This window comes from Cygnus atratus, chromosome 2, assembly GCF_013377495.2.
Source record: "Cygnus atratus isolate AKBS03 ecotype Queensland, Australia chromosome 2, CAtr_DNAZoo_HiC_assembly, whole genome shotgun sequence".
NCBI lineage: Eukaryota > Metazoa > Chordata > Aves > Anseriformes > Anatidae > Cygnus > Cygnus atratus.
In genome coordinates, this window is record NC_066363.1 from 3,785,051 (window position 1) to 3,810,364 (window position 25,314).

The 25,314-nt window shown below is 38.7% G+C and overlaps 1 protein-coding gene across 1 annotated transcript in view; it reads left to right on the forward strand.

Annotated features, from left to right (window-relative positions):
- Window positions 1-23,614: 23,614 nt before the first annotated feature.
- The window catches only part of LOC118251816 (vasoactive intestinal polypeptide receptor 1-like), a 29,402-nt gene continuing 27,702 nt past the window's right edge, over window positions 23,615-25,314 (forward strand). The window contains exon 1 of the mRNA XM_035554392.1: window positions 23,615-23,659. Within this exon, the coding sequence (XP_035410285.1) occupies window positions 23,615-23,659 (45 nt within the window). The remainder of the gene's footprint in view (window positions 23,660-25,314) is intronic.

Consider the following 25,314-nt stretch of genomic DNA (forward strand, 5'->3'; position numbering starts at 1 on the left):
CCCTGGCATTTTCTTACTGTGCTAGTAGGTTGACAGAGTATTAATAGTGGTTCATGAGTGTAAAGCCTTGGATCAGTGGCATCCCTGATGGTTATTCCTCACTTTTTACTGTACATAGTTAGATAAGACTTATTTGGAAAAGTGCTTCTAGATTGATCTGGGGAGAAAAATGTGGCTAATCCCGGAAAGTTACTGAAGCCCTCAGCAAAAGCTTACTCTGCATGTTCAGCTGAAGAGAGGGTGCCCACAGTATAAATGGATATTTTAGGTAAGTGAAGCAGAAGTGAGATAAACCTGGGAGACAGCCAGCTAATGTGGGTCACCAGATGGGATGCTATAAAGCAAAAGGCACAGTAGCAGGAATTATCTGAATAGGAGCAAAACAAAAGGACATAGCCATTATCAGTAGCTCTTACTCTTTTTAGCTAGTCAGGATTGGAACTGAAAAATCTGTAGTAGATGTATGGGGTGCATAAAATGCAACAGACATTTAAGAGAACAACATTGTATGAAACAGAAATAATACAGGTTATTTATTATTAAGGCAATAGTAAAAGGACAGGAATATTCAGTTGTTAGAAGCTGTAAACTAGAAGTAGCCACTACTTTTTAAAGGATCTTGTAATTTTCTCCTATGTGCCCCTTTTCACACTCAGCCCAAGCCCTCACATGTCCACCTCTGCAGCCTTGGGGGAAGCCAACAAAATAGCCCACTGAGGATTTCTGTGCAGGCACACTACAAGAGAACTAACCCAGATGCTGATCATCTTTTTCAGCCCCAAAAGATCTTACTTATCTTTTTCTTCCTTTTTCTTCAAAGAGGGCTGAAGACTGAAGACACACGGTTAAACAGTATATTTTACTCTCATCTCATGAAAAGAACTGTAGGACAGAAGGAGCTTGGGGCCTTCTGACTTTCTCCTAAGGTACATCAATTTTCATGTTCAGCCTGAGCTGCTTGGGGGTAGCCAGGAAAACCTTCCCCCCCCCAGACAGGGACAGGATACATCCCTTTGTAGTAAGTTGAGTCTTGGCTGGATGATGTGTGCTATCTGTGGCTAGCACAAGAGAAAAGAAACACGCAGAAAGAGATTTAACCAAATTGGTCTATCAGTTTGATAGAGACAGACCTCACTGTCCTCTAGCAAATCCAGAATTGTTGCTGCAATAATCCTCTCCAGACACTCGTGCTTCAATGTGACATTGCAATGAGAAGAATCTCAACAGTTAGGTTTCAAAACAGAGATATGCAAGGGCGTTCGGCACACTGGGCTATTGGATTATCTTAGACACATGCTTCTTTTCAGGGATGCCAGGATTTGTACATCTGCAGTATTTGGTAGTGCACATTTAAAATAAGATGTGCAAGGCGAATTTAAGAACATAAAATAGCTGTGCTATGGTCAGGCAAAGGGTTCATTTAACACAGTAGTCTTTTTCTAATATATAAGGAAAGGAAAAAAGAATTAGACAAGATATCTTCCAGCATTGACTATCTACAGCTGATACAGCTGGAAAAAGAGTGGACAAGCTTCCATTTGTCTTCACCTCAGCTGACATAATAAACAATACTACTTTTCCCTGAAGACTTTGTCTACTTGAATCCATATATTATCCCTGCTAAAAAATTATTATTATTGTGTAAAACAAAAAGCTGAAATTTATCCTTCAATATTCCTCACTCATTCCATTCATGTGAGAGTAGATAGTAGACATTTTTCCCTGTTGATCTTTAGATGAAAAATATTAATTTCCCCCCTAATTCTAATTTTATACAAATTGACATTTAAACAAATGAAAGCATTCCAAAAAAATAAAAGAAAAGACATTGATTGGTACTCATTCCCCCATTCCTGCCCAGTTTTCCTGTGTGGGAAGTTTCTGTATTATTTTAATAACAAATCTGATGCAGCTTTCTGTCTTTCTTTAATGGTGTCTCTCCAGGACTGAAGGAATGAATATCTTGTTTTGGAACATAACCTCACAGCTGTTGATGACCATTTCACATAGTAGAATTGGTATGAATGAACTTTTAAGGTATGCCAGCATTAATATCATGTTAGACCAGTGCAATAACGTCCACAACATAAACAGCTCATATGAAGGTAGTACCAAAGATAGAAGAATACTCACAGAAGACGTTCCCTTCCAAGGAGAAGATGAAGACTTGTGATTCCCCCTTCAGTATCAATGGGAGCTTAAGCTGTAGCAATATATAGGCAATACCTTGAAGGGGACTTCTATTATACAGGAGACATATGTTGTGACAATCCATTTTTGTAGCATGCTGTAGCTATGAAGGTGTTGAGATATGACAGAGGTTTTAGGATGTGACTGAAGGGCTTTTTTCCCTTAATGTCAACATGTAGAGTAAAATATATTACCTCTCCATAAAAATATCACCTTCTTGAAAGCACAGATTAGATGTGAAGGAAGATAAATAAATAAATAGATAAATAAATAAGCAAGATTGAAAAATTGCTTGCACTTGCAAAAGATTCATAGAAATAATAGTCTCTGGGTAGAAACATTCAATAGCAAATTCTACCAAATCAATCAATCAGTCAATTAAAATCTCTCCTCAAAGGCCTTGTTTTAATCAGTTGTGTTAATTTATGGATTTAGCTCATCACCCTAATCTTTTCTCCCTCTCTTATTCTGCCAGTCTGCCTTTAATCACCTGTAGTCTCACTGAAAACATAAATGATCTCTTGGAGACTTTCTTGCAAGCAAAATCAGTGCCTGCACAGCATGGGGGTTCTTCTAATTACAGCCTTAATTTCACATTTCTGTCATTAGTGGTCATCCTAGATTAGAGCATAGACGACTTTTTAATGTAAGCAAATACTCTTACAAAGCATTTTCCTTCTTCACCAGCAAGCAGGTGCATTAAAGATACTCAGAGCAATCAGACAGAAGACTTAAAGAACAGAGGCAGTTCACACGGCATTCAGGGCCATAATGTACCCATCAGAGCTAGAACTAGCCAAGACGTTCCCTGATGCATAACTTCTTTGATGGGCTCTTCTCCCCAAAGTCTCTAGTGTCCTTGTGCTTTGAGCATATCCATGTAAGCTTATTAAATCGTTCCTCAGATTAACTTTATAGCATGAACTCACAGCAGGGCTTCCTGGACAGAGCTGTATTTATTTATTTATTTATTTATTTATTTATTATGTTCAGCCAGTTACAAGAATGAAACTGTTCACTGGGGAAAAAATCCCTGAAGTGTAAGGAAGATCAATCAGTCTTCAAATAGTAGCCAAGCTTATTTTTCAAGAGTAACAGGTAAAGCATCCTGAAGACAAACAACATATTCCCCCACCAAAAAACAAACAAACAAACAAACACCCTACAGACAAAACAAAACAAACAACAAAACAAAACAACAACAACAACAAAAAATGAGGCTCTGCCATCTGCTTTGCCCCAGAGGGGCAGAAGCTGGAAGCAGAGGACCAGCCTTTCTGCAGGAAGATGGTATGTGTCAATAGCTGTTGCTGCATCTCCTCAGAAGCACCTTTCCTATTCTCCAGGAGCCACAGGAATACCAAAAAAAAAAAAAAAAAAAAAGGGTTTTCTGAATTTCCTTCGCCATGTTTCTGTTTCTTAGTTCTCCTACTACACCACGTTCACCTAGAGGGAGTTATCAGGCTTTAGAACTTAGGAGCCTGACAAACCACCCAATTTTTGTCATAGCACTGAGGGGCCTTTAGCAACTCGTGGCTTTTCTGAGATACATTGGAGTAGTGCAGAAGTTAAAGACAGTAAACCAGGCTAATAGCTTCTTAGAGTCCCCACTGAAAGGCATTTGGCCATTATTAATATATTTTTTTTCTTTCCCTTTTTCTAGAGGAACTTTCTTTCTATGACTCATTGTTTCCTTGTCTGAAGGACTTTACATAATGGAAAAGTAAATACAACTTTGGTTGGTATAAACCAGCCCTACTGACCTGACTCGGCATCCAAGGTTGGATTGGTTAAAAAAGAATAATGATGTCATCTTTTTCAAGCAGAAAAAAAAAAAAAAAAGGGGGGGGGGGGCGGGAATTCTTCCCAGGTGTCTAGTTTACCAACAAATATGTAAAGAGTTACCTACAGATTTACACACAGAATCATGATTTTTCTCTTTTTCTAGCATCTGCTTTTGCTTTTGTTGAGGCAGATTAGCACAACCAAGTTAAACAGGGATAAATTGTCCTCAAACTCCATTTAGACTGAGCGTTGTTTCAGACTTGAAGAAAAAAGAGTGTGCTCAAAACCTTTGCTTTTTCCAATGGTGTCTGCCATTCTCATGAAAGTTATCACGTCTGTTTTCAGATTTTGCTTCATTAAAGCTGGAAGCAATCTTGCTGTTGACTTGCTGGGAACAATGTTGGATTTTTAATGTTACCATCATACACAAAGCAGATTATGGACATGTGAGTCAAGGTTACTCACAAATATGCCCTTTTCAAAGCAAGACAGGCCCATTGGATCTCATTAAGGCAGAGGCGGGTTGCATATGAAGTCAGTGGAAAATATTTCATGGCTGCTACAAATGGAGGATTCCTACACATTATTCCAAAACCTAACTTGGAATGACAGTGCAACAAAGAGCAAAAAGAAAAAGGAACAAACAAACAAACAGAAAACCCACTTCTTCCCCTTCCCCCAACAGCTCTTATGTTTGCCTAGCTTTAGTGTTATGATATGGAGCAGCAAATTAAATTAATTCTCTCCCACAAACATACCCTCTAATTAGTGACTGCTGTTTCTAGAGTCAATAAGCTGTAAACATGGAAATGTTCATCTTCAATGAAAGGTAAACATGTACAATCGTGCACATACTTGTATATAAATGCAGAGACATATACTTTAGTTCATATACTTTATTTACATAAAGGATTTGATTTAACGGGATCATCTGCAGTTAAATCTTTCCATGGTGTTTTTATCAGTTGATAATAAGAAAGTACCTCTATCTAATTTGCTTTGGAGGTAGGGAATAAACTTCTAACATCACTATAGAATTACGAATATGTATATTATTATAATCATTCATTAAGACATATAATGATGACATATTACGATTATAATAATACACAACCCCCACCTCACTATAGCCTCCTTTAAGGTAATCATAGAGGACTATAATGTTTCCCCTGAGTGTTCTTTTACCCAGGCTAAACAACTCCTGTTCCCTTAGCCACTCCTCATAAGACTTGTTCTCTAGACAATTCACCACCTACGTTGCTCTTCTTTGGACATGTTCCAGCACCTTGATGTTCTTCTTGCGGTGAGGGGCCCCAAAAATGGTTCTGAGTGATAAACAGCCACCACTGAGTAAACACATCTGCTTTTAGAAGCCAAGGATCTCTGGGATGACTCATTATTTGACTGGGAGGGCGCCTGGGATTTCTGGAGACCATGTGATATGTCAAGGACCTGTGGGTGAATGTGAGATCAGAGCTGTACAAGTTGGCTCTGTAGCTCGGTGGGCAGAAAAGAGAGAGGCTGGGAACATCATAGGCATCAGAATGGCAATCCTTTTCCACCAGCCATGACACCTGCTGAAGGTGGGAAGCAGGGAGGTAGTATCCAGCTGCCTCCTGTGCTTCTGCAAAGATCCAGCTCCTAAAAAGCCATTTTTAGCAACTCCATCTTTGCTTCACCGTCTTGTTATTGAACTTCAGAAAGCATCCCATTCACAAACCCATTACTGTGCGCTTTGTTGACCATTCCCATCTCTGCTTGCTTCAAAAAATCGTAATTGTTCAGTTTGAAAAACAATTTTAAGAAGTCAGCATTATTCAGAGAGACTGAACCAAACTCGCTGCCCATCCAACCCCTCTAAATCCCTGGCTAATATTTCACAGGACTGGATTCACCTTTCCATGCTCCCTCGGTTGGACTAACACGACCAGACCTGCGAAGAACTTGGGTGCCCTCTGCGGACAGAAAGAGGGACGGAGCCCGGATCCTTCTGCAGATCCGGAGCTCCATCTAGTGGCAGATAGCCAAATGGCGAGGGAATGCGAATACATCCAGAATACACAGCTTTTCATAGAATTACAGAATCATTAAGGTTGGAAAAGCCCTCCAAGCTCATCTGGTCCAACCATCCCCCTACCACCAATGTCACCACTAAACCATGTCCCCAAGCACCACGTCCAACCTTTCCTTGAACAACCCCTGGGACGGTGACGCCACCACCTCCCTGGGCAACCCGTCCTAATGCCTGACGGCTCTTTCTGAGGAGAAATGTCTCCTCATTTCCAACCTGAACGTCCCCTGGTGCAACTTGGGGCATTCCCTCTCGACCTATCACTGGTTATCTGCACGAAGAGGCCGACCCCCAGCTCCCCACACCTTTCTTTCAGACAGTTTCAGGGAGCAATAATGTCTCCCCTGAGCCTCCTCTTCTGACCAAACAACCCCAGTGCCCTCAGCCACTCCTCACAGGACTTGTGTTCCAGGCCCTTCACCAGCCTTGTATCATTTCTCAAACTATAATCGATGTCTTCAAGAATGCCAAGTGATTTGTTGACAGTGCTGCTGGGGCTGAGCATCTCTGAGTCGAGGGGAAAGCTTTGGTCCTTTAGTGGAGAGCACAGCATGAGAAGTCAATGAGAGCAAGGCTGAGTGCTTGGGTTTCTTCCTACAGACTTTGGTATCTTGGGTACATTCCACAGAGCTACATTTTAAAGCAAAACTATAAAAACATAGGTGCCCAAGGCCAAATTACAGTTCTAAAAATCTCTGTACAGAATAGGCTAAAACTCCATAAAGAACAGTTTCTATTTTGTTTTGTTTTTCAATTATTCTTCTGGTTCCTAGAAACACTTAGCCTTCATGTGTTAAGGGAGTTTTAGCCTTCCTCAGCTAATCCAGATCCCAGTCATGACAGCTCTTTGGCATCTCTTTGACATCCTTCTCAGAGCTTCCTAGTGGGCTGTAGATGTTCCCAGAGGCCACCTAATGATGCAGGATGCAGAGGGGAGGCAGGAGTTCAGATCTTCCTTTGAACAAATAGCAGTTTCCAGCTGTTTTTATAGCACTCAGGCATCTGGGGAGGTAACCCAGCGCAGCTGACTCCTAAGTCTGTCTGTTCTCGAACTGACCTTTTCCAGTGAAGCTGTTTTGTCCCTGCCGGTGTCCTCTCCTGTGCTGGGGTGCTCCTTTCATTCTCTGAAGCAGTGACTTTACACAGAGAAGAAAAAGTTGCTGAGCTCAATGTGAGCCAAATATGAGGTTATTTCAAATGATTATGATAGATGTACAAAAATTTCCTTGCAAGACCCATATAGACAGAGGTCAGCAGTACTATATTCAGGATTTGTGAAGCAAAATTGATTTTATGTCCAGTGGTATTTGTTTACTGCGTGCAAACACAGCCAAGTAAATAACTGATTTTGTGCTTAGTTTTCATTACTGAGAAATTAGGAAAAGTTTAAATTTTAAACTCAAGGTCAAATGTGAATGTATCTGATTTTTTTTTCCCCATTTGAAAGGCTGTATGAGGTTTCATTTAGATTTTAAGCTCTTCTTGCTCTCCAAATCTAAAGGCTCAAAATTTCCAAAGATTGTAAAAGACAAAGTAAAATGAAAATAATTTTTGTATCAATTTCCTACTCTAAGTTTTAAAGAAAATTATTCAATATTTTAAAATGGGGGAGACAGTTTTTTACTTTTAATTTGTGTGTTTAATCAGCTGAAATAACTTGATGAACTTAGCAATGTTTCACCCAGTTCAATTTGAATCTTCATTTTTCAAACAAATGTCCATTCATCTCAAAGAATACAACACATTAATATAAAGACACAAGCACTCCCCCCCCCCCCTTTTTTTTTTTTCATTTTTTTCTTTTTCTCCCCAGTTAATAGCTTCAAAATAATCTCTTGGGTCTGTCCATTTATTCTACACCCCTCTTCCTCTTACCTGCCCAAAACTACTCAAGTATTATCCCTATGTGTGAACTTTTTCTTTGCTAGGAGTGGTTCTTTAGATCTTTTAGGTCTTAAATAACTCAGGCAGTTCTGTGAATGGTGGAAATCATAAAGGATGCTTTTTTTTTTCTTTTTAATGAATATGAGCTGAAAAGGTTGAACTCTTATGTGGCTTCTGCAATTTTTAATAAGGTTTGGTCTCATATGCTGTTCCTTTCTCTCTTTCCTTCAACAGAGAGCATTAATGATGTCATGTTCAGCTATATGATTCCATATTTTTATCAAACTGCTTAAAAAGTAATGCTATTCAGCCTCTGTTTGTCTTGCTTTGTCAAGGGTGGCTGGAGTGGGACATTGAATTCAAAAGCTTTTTGGGGAAAATGGTCAAGAGCATGTGTAGACAGGGATCATACGAGTCATTCTCCATGAAACCACTGAAGTGACTCCAGAGTGATTTTATTTTAAGAAACAACATACAACTAATTTCAGCACTGCATTTTGCTGTCACCACATGGATTTTGTTGCAGCATCTGGAAGTTATTAGAAGGACTGATTTCTACTTCTCCAAGTATAGATTTTATTTTATTTTTCTCAGAGCTAATCAAAACCATTTTCCTCGTCATTTGTTTTTTAGAGTAAGGGGAGAGTTCAGGCAAAAAAAAAAAAAAAGTGGATGTCTAACGTCACTGAAAACATCCAGAACTATCTCTGAGGTCTCCACAAGGCAGACAGATGTGGCACTGCAGTGAGGAGGTTTTGTGTCCTTTTGGAGCAGCAGCTGGAGGCCAGGCAGAATGTCCTTGGGTGACTCAAATAGAGCCAGATGTCCATCCGTAGGCACTTGAATTGCTCTTTAAGTACTTGTCTGGGGGAAAAAAAAAAAAAAAAAAAAAAAGATTATTTTGTCATATTTGTTGTGGGAATACTTCCTTTTTGGTTTTGACTTGAGGGTTTTAATGGAACATTTAAACCGGCACTTAAACTTTTTTCTCCTGAAAGAAACAAACAAAATGCACACCACAATCAAATGATAATAATAGAAGGATGCTATATTTAGTTGTAGAATTTATAATTCAATTTTAAAGCACAGTTTTTGTCTTCGGGTTGCTTTGGAAGTGGAGTGAAGAGGAAAGGACACAGTTACGTTACAGAGAAAATCTCTTGCTGCTGTGCTGTGATGACTTTCTGGTAATTTTTTCACCGAAGGCAACAATCTCCACTGCCTTCAGATGCGGCTTCAGATACTGCCTTAGAAACAAGTTCATACTTTGAAGTACAGTTTTGAGCAATATGTAGTCCCTAGACTGTCTCCCCAAATATCACCTTTTTACTCTGGTTGCAAATGCAGGGTTCAAAGTATGCATGAAGGCTTTCCATGGATGGGGCACCCTTTCACAAAAGCCACCGCCAAGAGGACAGTAAGATCTAGTGATTGCCTTTTGTTATCAGGTCAATTGATTCTGCTCAATCAACAACAAAAACAACAAAACCAGTGTGTGACTCCCTCTCTGACACTTTTGTCTGTTCTTTGCTCCTTTGTCACAGGACTATCATTAATATTTATGCGCCAGCAATCATTCAAGATTTGGCCTTGTACCAGTGATGACCAGGTTTATAGATGTGCATGACACAGATGTTTCTTCTTTCTGCATTTTTACTGGTATAGGTAAACACTATGTAATAAGTTACATAATAAGGATTATTCTTTATTGTTTTTTTTAATTAGTCCATGCGATTTCTGTGAGCAAGTGAGTGTTAATAAACCAGTTAATTATTTTCTTGAACCTTTCCAAGCTCAAATAACCATTCCAACTGCTTAAGTTATCTCAGTGTTGCACATATGCATCACTTACATTCTAACATCTTACACTATTTAGCCTAGAGCAAGAACATTAACATGGGGAACATGGGAACATTAACATTAACATGTTCTTGCTCTAACTTTGCTGAAATATGATAAACTAAGGTGATAAATAAATTAAGCAGGATCTTTGCATGGCTTTCTATTCATGGTATGCTTATACTTATCATACAACATTTGGCATCCATCTTAGACATTTACACATAGATTTTTACAGAGTCCAAAATTAGGTTTTTAAGTGATCTGCTCAAGGTCAAATACAAAAGCTGACAAGTAATCCAACCAGTTAGAGCAGATAAGAATGAAACATTTTAGGCATGAAAATGTTCACTGGGAAACACAGATTCATGTCAGCCAAGGCATTTTCAGAAAGTGAATTTTTCCATTTCAGTATCTCTGATTACCAACATATTCCAGTGTCATTTGTTTCCCAAAATAAACCTACAAAAACCTGCTCTTGTGATTTTCCAGGAACTTTACTTAAAGAAAAAAAAAAAAAAGAAAAAAAAGAAAAAAAAAGAAAAAAAGAAAAAAAAAAGAAAAAAGAGAGAGAGAGAGGGATAGAATTAATAAAACCTAAGCAAACTATTGCTACTTGTTCTGATCTTTTAAAGCTGTATTTTTTGGTTCACCAGTATACTTGAAAGGGAAAAATAATAATAATAAAAAAACCAACAATCAAACAAAAAGGACAACCTGAACGTCTTCTCTAGTTGTAAGAACTAAAAAGAAGCTTGAAAATTTCCATTTCATTTTCCTGACACACACACTGCTTTTCTTTTCTTTCCTAACCACCACCACTTGCTCACTTCAGTAAGAAATTCAGGCATCAGCGCCCTGTCAGAGGCAAGACCTTTGTCTCCGTACAGGCAGATGAGTTCAAACCAGCACAAAGCCGCTAATGGGAGGCGATGCCGACCCACCTGCTTGTCAGCTCGTACTGCAGAAGACAACGTACAGGGGTAGCACCCTGAGTAGCATCAGGGGACTTTGCATGGGCTGCCTCTATAACCAGCTCCTTTAAAGGTCACTGGCTATTTTTGCCTTCTTTTTCCCATAGATCCTTGAACCCTCTGCTGCATAAATTTCTTTTTAAGTCACCACTGTAGCTGGCACACCACACACACTTGGGCCCACACCACCAGCCCCTCAGACTCTTTAGGCCAGAGTAGTTTCACATTTAGCTGACACAAAAGAGGACAGTCTTCCTGTTGCTGCTTCGTGTTTCATGAAATGTCTTTTTAATTACAGTGATTCTACCTCAGTTGCTTTTCTGCTATAATAAGCCCTCTACTGCCAGGAGGAGAAACAATAATAACAACAAACCCTGCATTAGGAGGAAACATTTCAGTCCTTGATACAAAGCTTGCTGCCATCTATTAATTAACAGAGGCCACAGGAGCTGTTTTCGTTGTTCTTGAATGAGAATTGTATTTACAAGTGATAGCTATATCCTTTGTAATTGGAGGCTGCAGAAATAACCTACTAATCACCTGATCATTTCAACCTGAATTAAGGTGATGATGTTTCCAAGAAAAGATCTGAGGATGTGTTCCCAGGCCAGACCTGTACTCAGGGATGTAATCATTTATCTCTTCAGCATTTGTATATCTGCCTGAAGAGCAGTTCTAAGAATAAACTAACAATGCAGAAAAGCCTGGATCGCTTTATGCATTCACCTTTGCTTACCTTCTGCTTCTATTTTATTTGATTTGCTGGTGAATATTTGCATCAAGAGCTGCGGATTTAGCAGCCAGTGTAAATGGGAGTGTTGTTTTATTATTTCCTTAGTAACATCTCAGACAAAATTCATGGCCTCTTAATGGCAAATATTATAGTAAAATATGATTGTTTAAAAAGTTTTTATTCATATTGGAGAATAAGCCTTCCAGCATGGAAATAATTAAATAGAGAAATGCATATTTATTTAAATAAATAATTTAATAAATTTAAGATATATATATTTAAAGCTTAAGAACATAGAAGAACAGCTGTACGGTTCAGCTCAGAAACATATACAGCCAATTTTGTATTTTTTTTGACAGTGGCCATAACAGAAAATTCAGGACAAGTATGAGAAGACAACAACTATGCAGAGATTCTTCCAAGAAAGCCTGGCTGACTTCCAGCAATTTGCGGCTTAGTGACTTCAGCAAAATGTTCTCAGCCACAGTGGTCAATGACTTAATTATTTGTTACGCAAATCAATCATTTTAAACACAACATATTAGGTTTAACCAGTCACCCTTGAATACTTGGTGACCATTCCTGGACCCCTAAATTGGCAAGTGGCTGCTATTAAAAGCAGGTATTTGTTAAGTATGGCATGTGTAATGTCAATCTTTTTCATCTGCTTGTGTCATCAGCTACTCTGGTATTTAGGTAGCCTGTACACAAATGTTGAGTCTCCTTGCAGATCAGAACAAAACTGGAGATTTTTTCCATCAACATTGTTATAAGGATTTTGTGATGGACTTGTTTCCCATTTTCATTTTTGACAATTATATTTCCCTGGGAGAATAAATAATAATAATAATAAATAAATAAAAAGTAGGGAAGCAATCACTTTCAAGATATCTTCAGGTAAGCATTGTATTCTGCACACACACAAAAATAAAAACAAACAAACAAAAAACCTAAATATTGAAACAAATATTGTAATTTCTGCATCAGCAAACAAAGGCCAGAGTGATCAGAGTCTAAAATGTGTGATGTGCCTGAAGTCTTCTAATTTATCAGTGTGCAAGAATTATTCACCTGTTTTCCAGATAACGAATCTGGGAGAATTAAAACCTTTTTATAATCAATTAAATAACAGGAAAAGAGTGAATATGTGTAAATGGTGAGCTGTTCACCATGTTCGTCACTAAAAACTAGATATTATGAATAGAAGTGGAATTAATTATCCACATTTAAGAAGAAACTGATCGTTTTATGTTCTCCAACCCAACTACTTTAATTCAGGGATTTTTACTGTGTTTGAAACATTGTGGGAGAAAGCAGAGTAAGGCAATCACAATTGTCTTTAAAAGAAAGGAAATTTTGAACAAGTAAGCAAAAACCCACAATCCCAGAATGTGAGCTTGTTCCCTGACTGTGCTGTGTGGCATGCTTATACCGCGTCTAAATGCTGAGCTGGTTTTTATGTAGTTTCTGTTCGTGAGGTCCTGGGTATAGATCAGTCCTAATACTAAATTGGTTTTCATCTAGTTATTTTTTGTTGGTATTTACAGCAAGAATTTTCTCACCTCATTCAACTAATGCTGTGGTAAAAGCTTAGTTCTTAAAATGCAATTGTGCATTACACTAACTGTTGTGCAGTTCTCTCCAAATAAAATAAAATAAAAACCCTAGTGGTTAAATTACATTATTATTATTATTTATTTATTTAGTGTTATTTAATGGAAAAAAAAAAAGATTTTGAAGCCTTTTCTCACATTGTTTTATTATTATTTTGTAATGTCTCCTAGAAAAATAAGAGTAACAATGGGCAAACACTACACAATAACATAACTAGAAAACATCTTTCACACAAGCTTTATGATAAATAATAATATAGGTAGCTTTTTATCATCTGGAATTATTAATCTAGTAATGGTTGATTTCTTAGACACAGCTCAAATAAGGTAATTTGAGTTGCAGAATTAGATCACATGGCATTCTGTTTTCACTACTTCTGTTTTCTTTATAAAATATATCCGGAATGTTCAAGTAACACTTGAAATTACATTCACTCATGCATAATATGTCGCATTGCTGAGCTGCAACAGCAACAAAAAAAATGTTTAATAGCAAAAAATGTAGCAAATAGTGATAAAATATCCAACTTTCTGTAAGTTCTCAATCTCATACAAACAATTACTACAGCCTTAAATTTGACCTAGATGCTATTTTGGCTAACTGGTTAGCCAAAAGTTTAAACACTATTTTCACTTGGAGTCAAATCAAGATTTTTCTTTTATTTCCTTGTAAATGAAATCCTTGTCAAGATAGTAAAATTGAACTTTATCTTTCTTTCTTTCTTTCTTTCTCTCTCTTTCTCTCTCTCTCTTTCTGTCTCTCTTTCTTTCTTTCTTTCTTTCTTTTTCTTTCTTTCTTTCCTTCCAGTTTTCCTTCAGATCTGTTAAATTGTTGCACATTCACAAATTTTGCAACATAAAAGCTATTTGTCCCATTGGTCTCTTCCTGGGAGAGGTTCTTAGATTTTTCTTCTGGTGCTTATGAATCAGAGGGAGAAGTGATAATTACCTGGTGCCACCACACTTGTGCTAACCTGATATAAAAGCCTAGCACCAATGTTCCATATTATTTTTGTCATGGATTTTTCATGATGATAAGTTATGCGATTAACAATTTGACCTCTTCTTTAATTATTTGTTTTGGTTATGATTTTAGCTAGATGTGTTATTTGAAATATGGTTTTCATCAAGTACCTAAAAGCAGGCATTTAATAAACCTTTGAGAGCCATAAGGTTTTTTGTATTTATATATTTAATCTCTTCTGGAGGGGAACAGTCATTTATAGTAGAAAAGGAAAGAAGGAAGAAAGGGAGGAAAAGGGGAATAAAGAAAAGAGGAAACAAGAGAAAAGATTTCCCAGTAGTAGTTATCACATCCAAAGTTGATTTTCTTTTTTGTTGATATTTAATCCTTTCTTATTATTAGCCTGTCAAATATTATTTGTGAAACAGGAAACACTTCAGCTCGTAAGAATCTGAAGGGATTGTTGCTTCTTATATTTGTGCTGGTTTAGACTGTGCAGTTACTTACATGTGTTTCTCAAGGTAGCGTTCAGGGAACACACTGAAGAATCCACTGTGTCAAATTTTAGGCTAAGGGCATGGTCTCCCTAGGTACCCCTGTAGTCAGTAGAAAAGCGGGGGAGAGAGAGAGAGAGAGAGAGAGAGATGTCCTTCCACGGAGCAGAAACCTAGCTTTGGCATTCTTAGGGGTTAAGTCTCCTTAGAGGAAAACAATATAAGGCTTTCATCCAAAATTAGTGTAAATGGAAATGTGCATGTATATACATATACGTATATTCAACAGTTCTCCTTCCATAGGCCAAATATGTCTGTGGAAGCACATGGGCTGGTGTTGGCATTTTTACATAGATACCAAAATAATTTTATTTTAAACCTAGGGATTGATGGCCTTCCTGCTTTCCTGTGGTAGTTAATTTTTAGGCAACCCATTAAATAAATAAATAAATAAATAAATGAAATTCTGAGCTAAACGCTAGTGCTCTGTTGCTTACAGATTTTGCTGAAAGACCTACAAGAAAATTTCATCCCTATAAGACTTTATTCTGTCCCATCTGAGGGCTGTGACTCAGAAACTAGAGGTTTTTGCACTCACAGAAATTGAGTTAAATAATTTCCCCCTACGCATAGTTTGCAGCTTGCTTGGCCTTGAGCATACAAAGTTTCCCTCTCAGGAAAGCTTGTGGTTCCTGTTATGATTTCATTTTTCTTTAGTTTTCCTTTTCCAAAATGCCAGTACTCAGAATAATGAGTCTCTAGGGGGTAGATCACATAAAAGATTTCTGTGTTGGATTCATTTAGTCAGTACAGTCAATGGCACACAGAATCTAATTGGTCTAATGCGAGAAAAAAAATAATGCTTGAACATGCCTGTTTTTCTTCTTTCATTACAAATAAAGTTATGGCATGACTAGCTCAGCTGTACATATCTACAATATGAAAAAGAATGAAGGTGAGAAGTGTCATATTTTTCAGGATCAGTAATGATGGCCAGTACCTGAATATATATCAGAGTTGGGTCCTTAAATTTATTATTTATTTTGCGTTATTTATTTAATAACCACTCATTAAATAAAATCAATGTGCATACTGTAGTCTTGTTCTTGGTTCTTCCTTACATTTTCCTATGAAATTAAGAAATTGGCCAGCATGTCATACTTGTACATAAGGAGTTTACATCACACTCCTGCATCATCTTCTTTATATTGTTCCTCCTATAAGTAATGCTTCTCCTAGAAATTAAAATCTTCTTTGAATATGTCTGCACCCTTATCCCCTGAGAATACAAGGGCACATTGCTCTGAGCTAATTGGCTGGGTAGAAGCAGCACATGCATATGCTGTAGAGGAAAACTCCATGTTCCTCTCTCTACATCCACAAGCGTTGAAGGAAGTAATAAATCTGCTTTTGCTCAGTCTCACTTCATTGAATCTTTGTCCTCAGTCCTGCCAGTGATGGGTTGGGAAGGCATTTTTTTCAGAGCAGGGCTATCTGTCTGGTGTGAATATAGCAAAGTGAGGAGGGCCAGGGATGGACAGAAGCACTGGTATGCTTGTGGCATCTGTAGTGTTTTGCTTCTAGTGTATTCTCTGGTATGGTTTTTGCCTGTCACTCTTTTAGATCATGCTTTGGCACTGTTCAGGAGATAGCATAGTCCAGAGAATGTTTCCAGTGGAAAGTATGAGTGAGACTGGGCCCTTTCTGAGGAAAAAAGGAGCTAGCCATAGTTAGCTACATGGACAAAGACTGTTTACCACTTGCTCCTTCAGCTACAGAATGGATCCTTGCCCATTTGATTTGCTAGGTCAGATGTAAGATACAAACCTAATCCAGTCCTCAGAAAGCCATCTGCATTGGTTTGAGGTGGGTGTGATATGTACCCTCCACAAAGCAGAGAGACTTAAAAGAGATGCTAAGAAAATTGTGTTGTATGGAGGAACTGGAACACTTCAGGGTCTTTATTTATTTATTTATTTATGTATTTATGTATGTATGTATTTATTTATTTATGTTAAATATGACAAGCAACACAGCAAGGCATAGCAACAAATATCTTACCAGAAATTTTGATGGCAGAACACTCTGGCTTGCACTACTAGATAAGTGCTATAGATCCCACAGATCTCCTGTCATGGCTCATGTGACAGGTCTGCTCTTCTTATCAACTACAATTCCAAACCCTGTTTCAAACAGCCTTAATGCATTGTGTTATCACTGAGATCATTGAATGTATGCAGTAATATCTTCAATTGAAAGAACAGAAATGAATTACACTAACAATAGTTATTCAACTGGCAGTGTTTGTATTAACTTCTTTGCATCTTTAAAATCAAAAACTGTTTTCTGTTATGAGCAGGTATTTTACCACAACCAGGAAGTTAAAAAAGATAATTAACTTTGGGGCCCTTTGCATGTTCTCAGGCCTGATTTACTTTCCCACCCCGTGGAATCTAGTGTCATTTACCCAGGCAGCTTCAACCTGCCATGCCTTCAGTACCCATGTTTCATATCTGGCAGCATCTTGTAAACATCAAATATACTAAGGCATCTTGATTGGCACAGGTCACCTATTGTTGGGTAATTTAATTGAGCCTTGAGGTGTGTAAGGTTATACAGTAGTGAATGGGATCTTACCTAATACAGTCAATGGAGTCAAAAAAACCCGACTAATTGAAGGTGCCATCTTTTAGATGATTATTGACCCCAATGGATTATCTTATCTGCATCTTAAGCACCTAATCTGCATTTAAACACCTACATGTTGATACCTAAATTTCTCAATGTCTGAAATGTTCTCCACCTCTCACTCCCTTTGAAGTCAATTAAAGGGGACAGAATGGTATAGGAGTCAGTGCCTCGCACCACGATACAGGAAGGATGAGTTTCAAACTGGAACTTCTTATCTCATTCTCATAACTGTAAAGCAAGCTTAGATAATTAGATTAGACTGTCTATTAAACACAGCAGGAGCTCACTTTTCCAGCTTACACATCCAGATAGATGCCTACATTAGGTGTCTATACCAGTGTGTGGAATCTCACCCCTAAAGTAAACATCTACATCTGAGTGATCATCCTATCCTCCTTTTAGAGACAGTGGAGAGGAGTACACCCTGGGGAACTGATTATCTTGTCCTCTGTAGACATCTAAATTATGTCAGGCAAATTGCATTTAACAGTGCCTATGACTGTGAAAATAACCTGGAATAATCAGTTCACATTTACTCTCTAAATGTCTGAAGTTAGATGAGAAGAGCACAACTGTAGGGATCTGAGATGCACTAGCTGTCTGAGTCCCCTCTACAGTTAGTGGAGAAATTGGCACCATAAAACAGAAATGTACAACAAATGATGACCTTATCTCTCTCTATCAAACATAAAAGAATCAGAGACAAGTATATACTAGCTAGTGAACTCCTATATTGTTAAAAATAGGTTACTCATATTTACCTATCTCCTGTTTTGCAGTTTCAACCAATACCTAGAAGAAGCATGAATATTTTTTTTGGCTCTCATGAGGAGAACAAGCTTAGTCTTAAAACCCTATTTCAGTGAATAAAAATCAGCATTGTTCTGCTTATCTTGAAAAACAAACAGAAATGAATTTGGGTTAAAACAGCCAGAGGAAAGCAAAAAAACAAATGAATAATATAATGCATAAAACTATTTCCGAGGACAGGAACAGCTGGGTTGTCAGCTCTTTAGAGACTATTAATAGGAATGAAGATTGCTTTGTGTGTCACTGGGAAAAGTAACTTCCCTTAGGTTTGAAAAAATAACTTGCCTATTCAACAGATAAGATACAATAGACATAGAGAAAGGATTGCTGACAGATTTGTATTTTTTTTTACTTTTAAATGAGAAATGTGGAAAAGATTAAAAGAAGGTGTTTTCTTTATTTAAAAAAAAGCTTGTTTTTAGTAGATACATACAGATAAGATACATTTTTCAAATTCAGAAAACATCTTAGGTACTTAGGTGGAATAAAGTTTATAGATTAAAACATGTGGGAAGAGTCCATGTTGAGGCCAGTGTCCTTGCCTGCATAGCAATAAGGAAGGATCTAGAGGGCTTCTATATTTTCAGACACCCAAGACATTCAAGTTGGTCTTGCAGATATGGCAGAAGAGCTACGGGATACTTGGGTCATTCTGGGACAGCAAATGGAGGACAGATGGGACATCCTACAGCATCTTAAATGAAAGTAGATATGAAAGCATGCCATTAAATATTTGCTATTTAAAATTCACCTATATGTTTCACACTGGGTGGAATGTCATTTTCTACTACAAAAACCTAATGTAGCTGTTCATATACCTCCGGACATGGAGACTCTTCTTAGAGCTGATCATAACACATATGTTAGTATCATGGCCCTGTGTCTAACGTATTTTTGTAGTTGTCTTCATGTTATCCAGCTCAACAAGCTTCCTGCCAGCCAGGAATAAGGTACAGAGCTCTAGTTTATCACTGGAAATGGGCTTGAGTTTGGTTTCTATAAGGCACACAGTTTGGGCTTGTGAACTCCACATCCAGAGCTGGATGTCCAAACAAATCTGCACAATGCTTGGTGCTGGTCCTCATTCTAAGCTCTTCTGTTAGCCCTCTGAGGCTGTGGTTGGCTGCTCACTTAAATTAATGCTGTCCTTAAGTTGTCTTTAAATCCTTAAATTAAGGAGACAATTCCCTTTCTTTCTGCCACTCATTCTTATCCCTAAGCTAATGCTTTCTTGGATACCAGAAGAGGTATTTGCAGACCATGTGGAAAACCAGGCTTGAGAACATCAGTCTGAAATATACCATGCAAGAAAGGAAAAAAATATTTTCTGAAGGACTTATTCCTGAACCTGGTTAAGTTTACAGCTGCAGAAACAGCTCAGCCATAATACAAAAAGGGGAGGGAACTAGTGGAAGCAAGAGAGGATGAGAGAAGGATGTTATGTTTTTTAGAATCAGTGAAGGTTTTTATATGCATCAAGCTGAGTTCTGAAATCAAAAGAACTCCTTCATGAGTGTTTTTTTTGTGTGTGTGTGTGTGTGTGCTTTTTTGTTTGTTGTTGTTTGTTTTTGCTTTTGTTTCTCCCTATTGCTACAACATATTAGTAGCATATTAAATTATAACAGTTCTTGACACCCTTGCCTCATCCATACCCTGGGATCTGTCACCACATGGTATTTCTTCCATGTTGAAGTGCAGTTGAAATGCAATTGATTCTTTGCCTCCAAGATCTTATATTCTAAAAACAAGACAAGAGCCAATAGGGATAGAAAGAACAGGACAGAGAAATAAGGAGACAACACGGTTCAGGACACCAAGCAGCATTAACTCTTTGAACCATAATTAGAGGCAAAGGAAGCAAGACTGGACTGCATCTCTGCCTATATTTCTGTGCTGTCCCTGGAGCCATGCCAGGTAAAGGTAGCAGAATGTGGGTACATATAGATCGAAAACCACACGACAGAGTGGGAGTCAATTTTACCCAAGAAAAATAGCAAATAGATAACACAGCTAGTGTATACAAAGAAAATGAATTGGACAAATTAGCCTCGTGAAGCTCTAAGTACTTGTTTTCTCATACTTAGTGTTTTACCTCTTTAGCATCTCCACAACAATCCATTTCTTCAGCTATTTTATCTTCCTGCTTCCCATTCCCTCAAATATCACACAGAAATCACCCTCACGAATAATGCTTCTATCCTTTCTGTACATCCTGCATTTTCTGAATACAGTGGAGCTTTGTTTTTAATTATAGTTGCAATATGTTACTCACTAATGTCGTGTTCTGCCTAACCATTGGATTACATGCTTTCAGTAATTGCAGTCTTCTTCCCATACTTCCAGGGCTTTTTGTTTTCTGTTTTTAGTCAGATTCATCAAAAGATTGTTTAAAATGTCAATAGATTCACCTTTATTCCCCAGCTGACGGCTTATATTGCAACGTGGTGCTGGAGCACTATACTTTTGTTGTCTAAGGTGCTTGTATATGCACTCAAAGGAAACACAGTTGCATTTCAGAAAGATTTTTGTTATGGAAAAACATTATGCAGGTAGCATATGGTATCAAAACTGACATTCTCTGGCTCCTATAAAAGGTTCTAAGCAGCTCAGTAAATGCCAAGTAATTTTCATTAACTGACATTAATTGATTCAGAACATTCATGATGGGGATTGCAAAGAATCACAGGTCTATTGCCTCATTCATTAAGTTTCATATGGCCAAGATGATTAGATCCCTCTCTAATGCCGACCAGAGGACATTTTAATGCATGTCAGAGTTATATGCTGAGACCAACTTGGTGCTGTAGAACAGTAGGTTATAGTAAGCTTATCAGCGGAGGAACCATTTTGTGATAAAAAGTAACAAAATCCATCAGAGCCTGCAAGAGATTATGAGAAGTATGGTTACTTCCCTCTGTTATTTCATTATTGGAACTTCTTTGGGTGAGTACAGAGTAATAACAAAGAGTACAGTGAATAAAGTAAATGAATGTGATAAACAGAAACTAGATTTCTAAATAGGGTCTTAGCCTAAAAAAAAAAAAAAAAAGATCAGTTTGAAGCAATGAATGGGCATAAGTAGAATAAGGAACTCAGATTCTCAAATATAAGTGAGGTTTATAACATCAACTACATCAACATGTTAGAGAACAATGACAGAAGACTTTGTTTTCTTTTTTTAGCATGGAGAAAAACTCATAAAAAGAGGAGTTTCCAGCTAGTCTGTTTAAAGTTCAGGTGTTAGAATGGGACCTGTTTTGTAGATCAGCTGTAGAACAGCTGTAGAACAGATAGGAAAAGCAGGTGCAAGAAAGGAAATCTAGGAAGAAGAAAGCACTGAGAGACCAATGCCTTCTCCTGAGGACAACTTATGACCACCCATGTCAAGATACTACCCTCCCCTTTCTCTCCTGAAAAACAAACAAACAAACAAAACCACAAAGGTGGTTCGCACTTGGTTCTGCTCCACAGTGGGAGACTGGTTTTGATAACCTAAAAGACTTCACCAAAGTGATCTGAGAGGCCTTAAATAATGGAATGTAACTGAAACATTCTGGATTGGAATGTCATGTTGATATTCATTTAATTGCATCTCCATATTTACAGACTCTGACACACACACACACACACATATATATGTATATATAAATACAGCAATAAAGTCCTTGAGCAACTTAACCTGATGCTGAAATTTGTCCTGTTTCAAAGTGAGGAGTTGGCAGGGGCTGGTTCTCCACAGATGCCTTCTGATCTAAATTATTCTGTTACTCTATGATCTTGTATACTCAAGCTGGTTGAATACTCTTCAGCAGGAATTCTTATCTGTTTTTATCTTGGGGGTATTTGATTGATGTCTATTTTACATTTTCTGTTGTAACTCTTAGAATAGGAACCAATAATATTATGTGGTGCCTACCTTAATGATTCTATGATTCTGTATAATGGGTTCCTTTTTTTTTTTTTTTCCCAGTTGAATGAGAACTACTTTATTGACTGGTAAGAGTTGGCCATAGCTTTAAGTCATTCTCTAGAGAAAGGGAAAACTGTCAAAATAAGACTTAAAATGATTTTTTGAGTGGCTTAATTACTTGATTTTTTAACAAACTTGATTTTGATGTAGTGTTTGAGGCTTATCTGAACAGGTAAGTGATCAGATGTTATTATACACTAATAAAAGACAAACATACAGGAAAGAGGAGGTAAATGAGAATTGGGTTACCAATGTTATCCTACAAATTTCTGCTTTAATTCCCCTCTATCACGCAGAGGTTGTAAGTTTGACTCTCTCTCTAACATAAGCCTGGGCTTACTGTTGGATTTTAGATCCAAATTTTGTTGATTTGCAAGTCTAAGGTGAGGTACATCATGACACAAAACACCCACATTTCAGCATTTTAATACAGCAATGCACACATTCCCCATTACAACAGAGATGGATCTGGTCTGGACTACCAGAGTGCAAAGAGAGAAATTAACAGATATCACTGACATGACTCAGTTGCCCAAACACAGATAAGAAGTGTTACTCGAGGTATACTTGTATATCTGAAATATCTACATGGAGCTAGCAAAAATGACAATGGACTTATAAGAGATCTATACAATTATGAAGAAATCTGCAGATATATGTAATTCCAGAAATGGTGTTAGATGCTTCCTTTGGAGTGGCTTAGGTGAACCCTGAATCTCTTCTGACTATACAGAACCCTTGTGTTTAACACCATTGGGAAATAATGAATGATAAACGGGATATGAAATAGCACTTCAATCTTATCAAGAAAAATGCTTCTGCCATGTCCATAATTCCTGCTCTCTTGGGCCCTGAGAATAGCTTGGTTCAATATTTCCTGTGGCAAAATCCAGAATTGGTGCCTAGGTCCTATGAACCCTGAAATTTAAAAATTACTGTCATTTTTTGCCTTTTTCTTCTTCCCTCACTCCCTCCTACCCCTAAAGAAGCAGACTTGGAAAGAAGGGCTTTACTCTTTACCCACTGCACCCATTAATAAAGCTAGTTTTGAGACAAATTTATACAAAAGGGCCAGAAAGACCTTATGCGGCTTGCAAAGGAAATCCCTTGTCACTGCTTGAAATTCCCACCTGAGAGAAGGGAGATGAAACTCCCTCTTGCAGAGTACCCAGGTAATGCCACCCTGCCAGACCCACTGGAAACACAGCTCCTTTGAAAACCTGTTGCCACTGGCTGCAAGCACAGGCTGATGATAAACAGAAGGGGAGGTGAATTCAGCATCTCTTCTTGCACGGGGAGCATCTGCCTCCAAGTGCACCCTCAAAGACCAGCTGGTGCTCCAGCCCCCTACAATTTTACAGATGCCAGGTTCACGGAGGTGGGTCCAAAATCCCAGGGGAATCTCAAGCCTGGCCCTGCGGGGCACGAAGGTGCGGGAGGAAAAGTTGCAATTGTCGGGATCCCCAGGAGGGACCCGGGGGTCGGGGAAAGGAGGTGCAAAGAGCTCCGGGGCGGGTCTTGGGCAGGTGGGGGCGGGCTGAGCATCGGCTTTTGGCAGCCTCACAGGAGGCAGAGGGAGCGGGGAGGACCCGGAGGATGCTGCGGAGGATGCTAAGTTTGTGCTGGCTGCTGGTCCCCCTGGTGAGTGTCCGGCGGCGGGCCCGTGGGAAGGGGTCCCCTGGGCACCTTTGCCTTGCACTGGGTGGAGGGCGGGGCGGGGGGAACCGCACATCTGGCACATCTGGCTGCCCACACAGCTGGCCACAGCTGGATGGCTCTGCCACTGCCCCGCAGGGTCCCGGGGAGGGTCGTCCGCAGAGGCAGGGTAACTTTTGTCAGAAGGGGGAGCAAGCAGAAGGAAGGGAAAAAAAAATGAAAAGAAAAAACAAAAAGAGGGCGAGGGGGAAGGAAAAAAAATAGAAAACATATTCCAGAGTTACAGATTTAACCCAGCTCTTTTCTTTAAATTTTCCAACCCTATGATGCTATTAATAAATCTCTTTCCATTCATTAGAACTGCAGTTTCCAGAGGACAGAAAAGCATCCCTAAATCAGAGTAGCTGTAGCATATCTTTAGAGGGACAGGAGGGGATGGCTTGCTTCCTGTCTTGTCCTGAGAAAGGTAACTTTGCTGAAGAGAGAGGATAACTAGAAGGGAATACTTCCTCCTGATGGATTCGGGACATTTACTTCTGTGAGAGGGCACTGATGTTTTTGTTGCTGAAGGCAGCTGCTTATAATGTCACCAAGCAGGAGCCTGAACCATCTTGTGTCTGCTGTGCACCGGAGGCAGCAGGTGAGACTGTAACATTAAACATCAGGGAAGATGTATGGGCACAGAGATGCAATTCAAACACGTATATCTCTCCCGTGCCCAATGCCAATTGCTGGTGTTGCCTGCACTGATTAGCAAAAGCGGGTGTAGGTGTAAGTACATCCATAGCTCCTCTTTCCCCTACATCTTTAGTCTCAAAGAATTGTTTGGGAACCTTCCTGGGTGTGATTCCTGGGGACTCATTAATTCTAACTTTAGCCATTTCACAGTTGAATGTTTAGTGTACGCTAGGATTCAGACTCCCTCTGTACTCAATGGGGAGACAGTTGCCTACCCTGGAAGGATTTCCTCTTGTCCTGAGAAAGATGGAGCAAATATTCCTATAAAGCCTATTCTCTCCCATTGATGATAACAGCAGCCTAAAGGGTTACAGACCGGACTTGACCCTTCTCTTTAATAAGGTGAAAGACAGGAGGCAAATTCTCACACCAACACCTCACATCTTTTGGAACACTGGATTTTCTTTGTGTTTAAGCAGCTTTATTTACAAGTGTTAAGATACAGAATCTTGCTACACAAATCTTGTTACATACAGTTTTTATTCAGAGCAAACTAGTCAGCCTGCAGTGTTACGCTTCTACAAGTAAAGTGACTTTGGCATTTGGACTAGCCTTTTTACACATATCAGATGCATAGCTTATTCTTGCAGATGTCTGCAGAGTGGAGCTAACCTGGAATGATGTATCATGAACATCTGTGGGCTGCCACACATTTTAACATTTTAGCATAGTGCAGCAGTCTGTGCCCATAATAAATTACTTATCAGATGGGATGAGAGCAGAGGAATTCCTGTTTGACAAACTGCACGCTCCAAGTAGCTTTTGGCATCAAACTATTGCTTACATATGAACACCAACTGCATTTCTGGTAAGTGTCAATGATCTAAATCTCAGTGTTTTTCATGTCTCAGACTTGGTCTAGTGGGAAGGTTTGGACCCTAAGTCAGACAGTCAGGAAAAGC